We start from the raw sequence: 13,128 nt of genomic DNA, 5'->3' as shown, positions 1-13,128 counted from the left end.
GCCACAAGAAATCTATTGTTCTCCTACAAAAACTGCTAAACATATTTTTTTCGCTGTGTAATTTTTGGAATACTTTTATTTGCTGATAAGCTGTTCATTTATATTCCTGAGAGTTTAAGCATAGCAATATTTTCTGTGATATTTTAAAAAGTAAAAAGTTTCCATACTTTTGGCCACCACTGTATCTTTTAACAACTTTTTTATTTTACTTTTTGTTATAATTGCTTCTAATATGTAATATTTACAATAGCATAATAACAATTTAAAGTTATTTTATTTTTTTTTTGGCTATGGTCATAAGCAATAGTAAGCTAAGGAAAATAACTACCTGAACAAGCGTTTTTTTAAACCTGTATCATGGAAGTCTTAGCTGCAGACTCTGCGATAAAAATCCTTCAGACAGTAGATCTCATGTCACTTCGGGGCTATGGATCGCAAGCGATATTTTCTCTTTGGGAAAGCAAAGTTAGAACCAGAGGAACTATGTGTCCCAGCTTATCAAGGATCTGAACAAGCTGGTGCAGGGCACTGGGATATGAAATTTGGTGTAGACTCAATACACAACAGGCATACAACACAATAGGCCTTATAGGTCGCAGTGTTTCCAGCAGGATGGCTTCTAGCATTGACAAAAAAAGGAAAATGTGACATCTTTATTTATAGATAATAGTTCAATCTTACCTGAGTTGTTTTTATGGAGAAGTATATTGTAATATATAACTGTTGTTTATGAAGCTCAAAAATACATTATTTCTACAGATGACAAAAAAATGGTGCGTCTCAAAAGTGGTTCACCCTTATAACTTTTTTATTTTTTCAGATAGAAAAACGAGATTTGGTATGTTAGTAAATGAAATAAATTAGGATTTATTGACTTATTCAATTGTGTTTGGTAACTTCCTGTTACAGTGGAAATGACTACAACTTTTGATTTTTAAATGGCACTCACGGTATATTTTTACTTTTTTCGTTAGCAGCTTTTTCGTTTTCTAATTTCTTGAAGACATTTTCCAGTGTCAGTGTAAATAACTTGGGAGAGATGGTATCTCCTTGTCTCACGCCCTTGCCGAGTAGTATTTTTTCTGTTTTGAGGTCATCATCTAATTTAATTTGGAAGGTTGCGCGGATTTTTAATTATATCTCAATTTTTTCAAATGGAATGAGGGTGGCTCATTAGCATATTTGGAAAAGCATTTTTTACGAATAATTTGATACCACACACTTGATATTTCGAGTCAAATTGTTGTTATGATCCGCATGTTAAAATTACAAATAAACCATATGCGAAAATGTCAAAAGTTGACATATAATATGTCATTCTATTCAGAGTGTCTTTTTCTATCGAATAAAAAGAAATACCGAGGTTGTCATTTAAAAATCAAAATTTGTAATTCCGGTGAAACAGGAAGTGACCAAAAACAATTGAATACGTCACTCAATCCTAATTTATGTCATATACTAACATACCAAATCTCGTTTTTTTATCTGAAAAAAAAAATAAAAAAGTTATAGGGATGAACCACTTTTGAGATGCATACTGTAAAAGAGATTTTTAATAGAGATTTGATATAAGTTTTCCTATTCTATAAATGGAGACAGAGTATCATAAGAGAACCACCAAGCTCCTTTGTTGCACTTAAAGTGTTTTTTTTAAAGAATTCTTAAACATAATAACGGAAGCATTATAAACTACATAATAACAAATGAAAAAAAAACTTTTTGAACACTGATTAAGTTGAATAGTTTACCTTATTAAATATTTTAACATTCACAATGAATGATTGGGTTATTTTAATATTTTTCAGTTGGAAAGACTTCAAGCCGAAAATGCTTCAGAATGGGGTAAGAGAGAACGTCTAGAAACAGAAAAACTGACGCTAGAACGGGATAACAAGAAACTAAGAACAGAAGTTAGAGATTTACAAGAACGTTTAGAACGCAAGGGAAGTCGAACTTTGAGCACGTCAGATGCGGAAATTCGACACCTCCAACAAGAACTCTACGAAAAAACCAAGGTACCATTTTATAAAAAGCTGAAATTATTGATTTTTGTTAATCAAACTTATCTATCTAGGAAATTTCCGAATTGAAGCATGCACAAAGCAAACTGAAAAAGTTGCTTCAAGATAAAGTGACTGAACTGTCTCACACGACGAGACGAGCGGAACAGTATGAAGGCGAAGTGAAGAAACTCAGAGGACGGGTTGAAGACTTGAAAAAAGATCTGGCAGCGATCGAAGATGAACTTGACGCTTCTCAGAATCACGCTAGGAAGTTGCAAAGGGCGAATGACGAGCTTCAAGAGCAAGTTGATAGTTTTCAAGTGCAATTGCAGCATTTACATACCAGGTTAGTAATTATAAATTTATTTTAATGTTAAAAATATCTGTGCGTCATCAATGATTCAATATTTCCGCAAGTGGAATTTTTAAGAGTCATAATTGTGTCTAATTTTTCGTTCTCTGTGTTATTTTGTAACGTTCTTCTGGTTATCGGACTACTGTAGTTTTTTTCAAATATTTTTTTCCCAACAGAGGGTACATAATCAATGAGAATTGGTGTTTTGGGTAATAAAAATAATATATATATTGTACGTGCAAAAAATATATAAATTTATATTATGTATTTTACGTTAAAGTCTCCTCTTTGCTTGTAGAGTCTACTTTGGTTACGGGGATTCCGAACCGTAGTCCTCAGCCATACCGGTTGCGTCTCAAAAGTGGCTCGCCCCTATAACATTTTTATTTTTTCAGAGAAAACAACGAGATTTGGTATGTTAGTATATGACATAAATTAGGATTGATTGACAGTTTTAATTGTTTCCGGTCACTTCCGGTTTCACCGGAAATGACTACAACTTTTGATTTTTAAATAACATTCTCGGTATTTTTTTACTTTATTTGATAGAAAATGAGTCTCTGAATAGAATGACATATATGTCAACTTTTGACATTTTTGCATATCGTTTATTTGAAATTATAACATGCGGTTCATAACGACGATTTGACTCGAAATACCAAGTGTCTGGTATCAAATTATTCGTAAAAAATGCTTTTTCCAAATATGCTAATGAGCCACCCTCATTCCATTTGAAAAAATTGAGATATAATTAAAAATCCGCGCAACCTTCCAAGTTAAATTAGATGATGACCTCAAAACAGAAAAAATACTACTCGGCAAGGGCGTGAGACAAGGAGATACCATCTCTCCCAAGTTATTTACACTGGCACTGGAAAATGTCTTCAAGAAATTAGAATGGGAAAATAGAGGTCTAAACATCGATGGGGTACACCTTAGCCATCTGAGGTTCGCAGACGATATTGTCTTGCTGAGCACCGACATTCAAGAACTAAACACCATGCTAAATGAGCTAAATGATCAATCCCAGAAAATTGGCCTTAAAACCGAAATGAGCAACAATATCCATAACATTACCGTGGACAACGTTATTATTGAAAACGTAGACCATTATATATATTTAGGTCATAAAATCAAGCTGGGCAAGGAAAACCAAAATACGGAGATCGAATGCAGGATCCATTTGGCATGGGTAGCATTTGGAAATATGAGCGCTATTTTCAAGGATAAAAAGGTGCCCATGAACCTAAAGAAAAAGGCTTACGACAGCTGCATTCTACCTGTGCTTACGTATGGCTTAGAGACTATGGCAATTACTCGAAAAACAGCAGAACAACTACGAGTAGCACAAAGAGCCATGGAAAGAATCATGTTGGGAGTCACCATTAGGGAAAAAATACGGAATACCCACATACGTCAAAAACAAAATTAATAGATGTCGTTAAAAGAGTAGCAAGTCTGAAGTGGCAATGGATAGGACATGTGGCAAGACAGGATCCAGACCGATGGCCCCAAAAGTAATCCTATGGAGACCTAGGGGAACAACAAGAAGTGTGGGCCGACCAAAAAAGAGATGGGTCGATGACGTCAGGGCAGTGGCGGGAAGACAATGGATAAGATTGGCTAGAGATCGCGAAGCATGGAAAAACCTAGAAGAGGCCTATATCCAACACTGGATGGAACCAGGCTGAGAAAGAAAGAATTAAAAATACGAATTAGGCATCTTTTAACCTGCCAGGACGAGACACTAAAAACACTAGACTATCAAATCCATTTTTCAAAGGCTCCTTAAAAATTAGTGTTTTTAACACAACCATGGCACATGGATTGAGATTTAAAATACAATTTGTTTTTGAGCAAATATGGTAAAAGTTGACATATGATATGTCATTCGATTCAGAGTGTAATTTTCTATTGAATAAAGTAAAAAAATATGGAGAATGCCATTTAAAAACCAAAAGTTGTAGTCATTTCCGGTGAAACAGGAAGTGACCGAAAACAATTGAATATGTCAATCAATCCTAATTTATGTCTTATACTAGCATACCAAATCTCATTTTATCTGAAAAAATAAAAAAATTATAGGGGTGGGCCACTTTTGAGATGCACCCGGTATACTATACAAACTTGCGAAACTAAGCGGTTGTTTAAATATTAAGATATCAGATCTCCTTCGGCCTTTAAGTAGCGTGCAACAATGCGCCCCAACAGATTTTACACTGTTGCCATAGAACAACGGCACGACGGAGATTTTAGACGTTTACCCGTCTAAATTCCAAATACTCACGTTCTGTAACGTCGCTTTACGTCGGTGTTTTACCGTAGCTGAACTTACAGCTTGAATGTACCGGATGGCCAACTAAGAATGGACGCCGCCTGTATCTCAGAAACTACTTATCGTATAACTTTGGGAAAAAAATTGTAATAAGTAAATCGGTCAAAAGAAATCGCTGGAAATTATTTTCAAGTTTCAAAAACGTCCGTTAGGGGGCGCTTTTTTGATAGCCAATCAGAAACAAGTGTTTTTCTCAAAAATATGCAGGTGAAGAGGTATTTTAAATATTACTATTTTAATCATCGAGAAATTTATAATTTTTTTTGTTATAGAGTATTTTGCTCTATCTCATAAAATAAAGTGGTGGGGGAAGGTTAAACTTGCTTTTATTAAAATAAGGATAACTCTGGTTTAGTTTAGCCGATTTTAACAAACTAGGGCTCGTTTAAAAGAGTTTTTCTTCCTTAATAATCTCCAGTATAAATTATGTTTCCATAGATTTTTTCGTGGTAGCTAGAGGGCGCTGTTTGACATCATAACAGATATTGTGCTTTTGCATAAACAAATTAAATAGCAGGTTATGTTTCTTTGTATACCGGTAGAATTTAGAATAAGTGGGAGGGGGGTTAATCTCTGCGACCTTAGATATCTATTGTGTCCCCCTTTCTTGAGTTATAACTCATCATACAGACCCAGGACTTCCTAAGGAGACCCGTGTCCTTCACAGTCAAGAGAAGCTACGACCCAGGCCGGGTAGACGAAACGGTAGCTTGTGTCGCCTGTTGGGTTTAGAGGTAGGAGGTAGGCTCCCGACCCTTGGAGGAGGTGGTAACTTGTATGCTACTTGCGGAGGATGGTGTCACGCAAGTGTCAGCCACCTCTCCTGTAGTTCTCTTTGGGTTTGGCCCCTTGGAACTTTCATTGTTACTGTTCCCAGTGTTGCTAGGGGGTTTCCCCACAGCTTCACCGGTGATGTTTTTATTACTATTATTACCAGATCTCATAGTGTTCCCATGAGTCGCTAGGGACAGTCGGTCCACTTCTACAGAGCCCCGCATGTAAAAGTAAGTGGTAAAATACAGTGGGGTGCCCTCCGGTGCCCTTGTATACCGGTAAATAGAGCACAAAATTTTCAATATATCAGCGCAAACCGCAACTTTCTATCTTCTCTGTAACTGGAGATATTGAGAGAAAAAATCATGTTAGGCTGCTGCTTATGATTATATGGTCTAAAAATTATAGTAGTAGGCTAGGAAACAAAAAGAGGTAAATGATTACGTCTCTGATGATCATCTGCTCATGATGCTAACATGGTTAGCGAAACGCGCGTCCAGTGCAAAAGTAAAATGTTTTGGTGTATTGTGATGAATTAGTGTTTTATTTTGCCATATGATACACATCAAAATATTTTTTTATATTTGACATGAATAATTTATTTCATCATTTTTTTAGGTAAATAATAAAAAATATCATATTTTTTGCAAACTTTTTGTTAGGTATTGTAATTTAATAGACCATGTCATGTGATACGAAAAAAAGGGGGGCGTCAGAGTAGGCTTAAAATAGACGATCGCTATCTGATGAATGTCAACTTGACGCCTTTTTTTGCGATCATACAGTATAGATATAATAAAAAGTCCTTGCAAATTGATCCCTTTGCGGGTTTCATTTTTTGGGTTATAATACATCACCATTTTGAATACATGTGTTGTATTAGTCATAAACTTCTGTTTGTATATCATTGATGACGCACAAGCAATTTTCTTCTTGTAAAAAATTTATATTAATTATGGTGGAAGAATTCTTATCTGAAATAACATTTCCTATCATAAATTAATCTCATGGTACTTCTAAATTCCTTCTTTTCTTCTAACTTTTCGATGCGTAGTATGGAAAAGGAGGACGGAGGTGAGGAGATGGCGCTTTTTGAGGAGGAAACGGACGTTGTAAGTAAATTGAGGCGTTAACCGCATAATAACGAAATAACTAAAATACTGAAAGTGCGCTTTTGTCTCTAATTTTTTTTTAGCTGCATGGCAATGGTTTCGTGAGATTTGTATAGTTTATATTAACATAAAACTAGGCATGCTAATAATGAAGGATAGTTGTGCTCGATCTGTGTTCTATAATTAATTGTTAGGTAAGTTTTTGGGATGTTGATTTTTTTATTGATGTATACTGTTTACTCATAATGTTTACTACATAACTTTGGAATCAGAATAAGTTAATTATACACTATTTGCCTCATACAAAACACTTGTTTGTGTTATATTAAAGTTTTCTAAAATGTGTGACCAAAACCTAGACGTGTTTCGAGGGTCGAACTATTCCACCCCTAAAAATATTTGCACATATTTAAAACTCACCCTGTATATCAAAATTGTGATATTTTAAATATGGTAATCGCAAAATAATTTCCGATGCACGTGATCAAGTTTGAGTGACAAGCGATGGCGACAGCGCTGCCAGATTGTGATGGATTTATGAGATGAATCTTAATTTAAAAGTGACAAACAATATATTTATTATAGTCTGTCCAACGAGAAGATCCTTGACAGTGATAGATGTGTCTGTCATTTTAATTTCAAAGTAGTTTACAAAGAAATAAGTTACTGTACAACAGGAACACATGGCAGGAAATTAATATATTTAAAATTTGACTGACAATTACTTCAAAATATTGTGAAAAAACTGTATAAAACTGAAAAAATGTAATCGAGTTATTTTATTTAACAAAAAACGGTATGTGTTAATACAAAACAAACAAGAACAAGACACCGCATACCAAAAAATATAAAAAAGAACTATTTCTTACTTTCAAGCTTTATGAAACTTCCCGCATTTATGATTATATTTATCAATAAGTATAACTTATGTACAAATACAAATTTGTAATATTCCACAGGAATAAATAAAACAACATAAATAAAACAAACTATTTTATTAATAATAACACTTACCAAATTTTATACCTTAAAGGTTGATTAATTAACTTTAATCTTAATTTTTTTAAACCAGTACCTTTTGACATTATTTTTCTGCAGTAGGTACTAAAATCCATTATTTACCTATCGTGTGATATCAATTTTACAGCCACTCCAGTTTTTAGTATGTGTTTAGTATGGTCCTTCTACCATATTCGAGATGCACTTATCTACGACGAGATGTTATACGCACTTTATTGATGGTAACTTTATTGGTGTATAAGACTTTCTGCCTGGACAGCGAGTATTAACCATAAACTGTGCTCTGGGTCTACAGTTAATTTTCACTCGATTTTTCCTCCACTTGACTTCAAAAGACACAAAACACACGTAATAACACGAATCAAAATGCATCATCTTCCAAAACGCAGGGTATTTGACAAAAGTTGACACAAAATTATAACCTACAATTTGGCAAGACTTTGACAAGCGTCAAAAATCTAAAGGCGAGGTCATACGCATCGGCGTCCGTTTGTCGTTTATCGTTCCGTCAAACCAATAAAATTGAAATACGATCTGTCATTTTTGAAATAAACCAATAAAACTGGTTAAAAACAACAAGAGACGACGCACGACAGATTTATATTTAAACCCATCCATAGTTAACTTAAAAATTATTAGAAACTTTTTTTAGTAAAATAAATAGATTGGTGTGGGACGTTATCTGCTTTTCTTCTGTCATCCTGAGTATATATCATTTTTTAAAGATTTTTACGTTTTATTTTTAATTTAATAACTAATATTTTAGTAATTAATTGATTTATTTGTTTTATAGCTTATTTTACTTATTACATATTGGCAAAAACTAGTCTCTAACTTTGAAAGTAGTATAATGTGCTTATCAATCAAACTTACTTTTCTGATTGCAGTCAAGGGTAATAAAGGACCTTTATTGTCACGTTCTCGTTCAATGCTCTTTGCTTCGACTGTTTAAATGCTTCGGCATATTTTCAACACACAATTTCAAGAAATGCAGTACAAAAACTCGAAAATTTAGTCCTTAAAAGAACTGTTTGTACTTAAAAGTGTAATTTTTAAAAAAAGACTATGAAAATAGGCAAAAAAACGAGAATTACTCACAAAGATTCAACAACAACGCGATATTATACAAAATAATGACTGTCACTAGGATAATTGTCAGATAATAAAAGACAACATTGCTGAACACGAAGCAATGTGACCAACATAGCGATAATAAAATTCGGTTTAAACTAAATTTTGCAGCTTTAATCTAAATAAAATATCTGTTACAATCATTTGCTCTATAAAGTAAAATGAAGAGCTACTCGGTATATTAAGTTATACAACAAATTTAAACATTTTTGCCATAATTTTATTTAGTCAGATTTATAGACTTTAGTGTCAATGTCGATATGATTGATGACGTGCATCGGAAAATGTTTTGCGATTACAATACACGTTTATGTAAAAAATGTATCACTGTTTGATGCATTACAAAACTTGCATGATACAAGAAGGTTAGATAAGATCCTTGGCGGTCGCAAATGTGTTCTCCGCGCGCATGACGTAACTAGGGTAGTAATTTTCTGTTAAGCTCCGCCAACTGCATGCGCAATATCTTCTCTCAAAGGATCCCTGGGTACCTATTCTTGAAAGCGAGAGAAGGGAGTGGTCCCTGGGAGCTCCCGGGGAATGCTCCCTCACTCGACCTTCCTGAAAACGAAATGTCGTATTCTTGAAGTACCGAAAGCACCGAGGAGTATAAGAGGGGAAGTAGAATCGGGGAACAGCGTTGCCGGTCTGTACAACCAATAGAATTACAGCAAATCTTGACAGTCAGCGGCTTACTTATTCTATGGTCAGCGACTTCGGCTTGCGTACATCGCGTCTAGAAATATAATTTACTTTAAAACGTAAAATTTCGAACGATTGCAAATGTAGGTTGATTTGTTTGTGTTTCAAGTCTTTGTGCCTCCCGTAAGATCAACAAAAGGGTTTTTTTGCTTGTTTTGCACTTTAGTCAATACAGAAACTTTATTCAGAGACGTATTATTTTCAAATTAAGGACATTAAAGCTTCATTCAGAACCTCCCAATTATTGGAATAAATTAGTGGTTTCAATTACACTTTTTAGTTTACGATCATTCACAATGTCTAAAAAACACAATTAAAATTAATAAAATATCCTAGGAACAGCTTGCGGTAGCCTGTTGTATCCATAGAGAAAGCATAATATTTAGCTTATAAAACAATAAACTTTTGATTTCTAACCAAATTTTTTTTTGACGGGTGATAATCAAAGGCCAAAATGACATTCCTCGCAAATTTTGAAGTATAATTAGTGGAAAAGTCAAAGGTTTGTTAACTTTTTCCACTACCTAATTGAAAATTACTACCACTAATTATGACGTTCCGAATGCTTACATTAAAATTAGGTGAACAAACTTCTACGGCTAATTAAAACTACTAATTTATTCCACTGATTTCGAGGTTCTGAATGAAGCTTTAATACAGCGGGTACAAACAAAAACGACTAATATCTAAATTTAAAATGTTCAAAAAATATATATACTTTTTGGAGTTTTTATCCATATTCAAAGCCATATATTCCACTATAACCGTAATTTATGCATAAGAAAACTTTATTGATTTTTTATTAAGAGAAGATAAATGTTCTCTTTTTATACCTTAATTTTGGTTCTCAAACAAATGCACATTTACTAATTTTAAAAATGACATGTTTAAATTTCTATCCACCCTGTATAAAACATTGTTTACACACATTCAAAGAAACATCTTTATCTATTAATATTAAGTCTGTAACAACCGAGTAAACAAAACACATCGTAAATAAATACGGTAAGTTGGGTTAGGTTTGCTCTCTCCCTCACTTTATAGTAAGAGAACTTTTAACTCCCTAGCATCTCCCCAGTTTCTTACTCCCTCCCACAATATTTTTCAAGAATACGGAAACTACCAGTTTTATGATTACCACGCCCACTTCTCTCGGGAGTTCTACTCCCTGAAACTCAAGAATAGGTACCCTGGCGGTGGCAAATCGGTTCTCCGCGCGCATGACGTCACCCGGATAGTAATTTTCTGTTAAGCTCCGCCCACTACATGCGTAATATATTATCTAACCCTCCTTGTATCAAGTTTTGCATAACTTGTTTCGCTTGGGATCATTTTGATGTAAATATTTTCCATTAAATTGACTACTTGAAAATTATTACCTTGTAGCTAAAGTTTAGCTAGTATATTTTGCTCTTCCTTTTGTAAATTTGCTCTGCTTGTACTAATCATTCTATTATAATAAGATACATTTTCATTTCATTAATCTAATCCATTTATTTAAGAGATCATATCATTATTAATTTTCTTGCACGATCATTATTGGACTTCAAGTAGTTAGGAAAATGCAAATTAATAATATTTTTGTTTCATATTTTAGATTGCGTAACCAAAACTCGGCAACACTGTTGGCACATCGTGTCGCTACACTGCCTAAGTCTTGCAGCGATGCCGAGGATGAGTTGAGCGAGTTCCTGTAAATAAATAATCCTCTTGTCCTAATTCTTTGTCTTTATCCCACTTCTAAACTACATTTATTAGAAAATCCTAACCAGAATTACATCCAACCTTTACAGTGAGTCCCATTTTCGTATGTCTTAAGCCATACTTTGGTTCCAGCGTTGGAAACAATATTTGGCACAGTTTTTGACAATGTTATACAATAGACATATTTGGCAAAAATGTATCACCATTATAGCAGTTCTTAGAACCTTAAAAAATAATTTGTATTACTTTTTTTAGAAAGCTCATAACACGGCAAATAAAATAAAAACAATATACAAGGTATCCAATCTAAAAAAACATCAGTTTTGGTCATACTTCAAGAATAACAGCTCCCAGTGAAAAAAAACTAGTTACGCCAATGAATTCTTCATGAAACACTATGGGACTCAGTTTCCACCTTTTTGATAAGTTATAAGATAACCGAGATATGAGGGGAGTCGGAAAATGCAACAATTTCAAATACGCCCTGTATATCAGGGACTAAGAGGGCTAGGACAAATATATGTGAAAACCGCCATCTTTGTTCTTTCACTCATAAACGAGAAACCCTTAAAACACACGAAAATGAAACACCCTGTACATAACTTTAGTAGACCTAATATTTTCTCAGTGCACATATTTTTCAAATGCACTAACAATCTACTATAAAAACCTGACTTTTCTTTTTTAAGAACCTTTACAACAATTGTTTTCATCCTGTACATTACTAGAATTACTAGATGTAAAATTTCTCAGTGCACATATTTTTCAAATGCACCCACCCTGTATACTAATACTAAAGCGTTTATTTTTGTGAGTGTGAGTGTAAGTAAGTATCCGTATTATGCGAGATTAATACATGTATATTTTTATATATTTATTTAATTTCAAATCTGTCATATACAGGGTTTAGAAAGACAGAGCCTAAGATAGAAAATTTAATGGTTTGTGGCCTATTTAAAGTACCTATAGATTTATAAAAAATAATAATCTAAAAAGTAGGAACGAAGAAAGAGTTTTTGGTGTATCAATTTTATATGTATCTAACATTATGTTGTGAATAAGATTCCAAAAATATATTGAATTTAATAAATGGAATATATTACCTATTTTGACAGAATATTTTGACAGACTTTATTTTATATTGTATTTACTCTTTAAAAACGTTTGTAACACACAATACTTTTTTCATTATTTGCCCCTAAGCAGTGTCAAAGTTTAAGAGAAGAAAATATTAAATACCGTATGATTAAAAGAAAAGGGTTCAAGTTGCCTTGGAAATGACGATCATTGTTATTCCCTATATAAATTTCCATATAAAATGACAGCGATCTTGATTTCTAAGCTAACTCTGACACCGTTTTTTTTTCGATCGCATTAACTTACGATTTTTCTATTTTTAAAAATACTTAAATGAACAGAAAGTTTAGTTTAAAGATTTTCATACCTATTTCAAAAAATCACATACGATTTATTTTTGGATGGTTCAAGATACCATCAAGCTTTAATAATCCTTGTGAAAATAACAGAAGGCTAGTTGCAATTTTTGTCTCTTTGTGCTAAGAAGTATTTTTTTATAGACTATTTGGTAAAATTTACTAAAAAATAAACAAAAATAATATACAGGGTTATTCACCTCATTCGACACGGAGTATTGTTATTGAGTCAGTATTGTGTGATGGGATTGTTGTAAGACTACAATTTAAAATTATTTTCAGAAGGTACAGAGTGTCCCAAATAAATAAAAAATATCAAAGTTTTATTTATTTAAGTGGAACATCCAGTGTATTATTACATTTTTGGGTTCTACGGTTAAAATAAAGGAAATTTAAATTAAGGTTTACCGCACTTTAATCTTATCGTTTTTGAAATATTTACGTTTTTGTGAAAATACAGTAACAGTGTCCCAGATATACCTAAGTGCAAGTATTTTAAGGGCTGGTAAATCTCGATAAAAGAAACATATTTTCTCTTTATCGTTTTTCAAATAAGTTC

At 33.3% G+C, this 13,128-nt stretch overlaps 1 protein-coding gene across 5 annotated transcripts in view; it reads left to right on the top strand.

Moving 5' to 3' along the window:
- The window catches only part of LOC115875519 (coiled-coil domain-containing protein 102A), a 31,540-nt gene extending 18,412 nt beyond the window's left edge, over nt 1-13,128 (top strand). For 3 of the 5 annotated variants that reach the window (XM_030890994.1, XM_030890995.1, XM_030890996.1), the window contains exons 5-7: nt 1,806-2,015; nt 2,075-2,349; nt 11,030-13,128. In XM_030890994.1, coding sequence (XP_030746854.1) covers nt 1,806-2,015; nt 2,075-2,349; nt 11,030-11,129 — 585 coding nt within the window. In that variant the 3' untranslated portion in view covers nt 11,130-13,128. Of the gene's footprint in view, nt 1-1,805; nt 2,016-2,074; nt 2,350-6,521; nt 6,580-6,662; nt 6,774-11,029 lie in introns of all 5 variants that reach the window. The other 2 variants (XR_004049018.1, XM_030890997.1) reach the window with 2 other exon arrangements.

Source organism: Sitophilus oryzae, unplaced genomic scaffold (assembly GCF_002938485.1).
Source record: "Sitophilus oryzae breed Bouriz unplaced genomic scaffold, Soryzae_2.0 scaffold_1389_pilon_pilon, whole genome shotgun sequence".
In the NCBI taxonomy this organism is placed as follows: domain Eukaryota; kingdom Metazoa; phylum Arthropoda; class Insecta; order Coleoptera; family Curculionidae; genus Sitophilus; species Sitophilus oryzae.
Note: the sequence above shows the minus strand (reverse complement) of the source record. Positions and strands in the feature narration are given on the sequence as shown.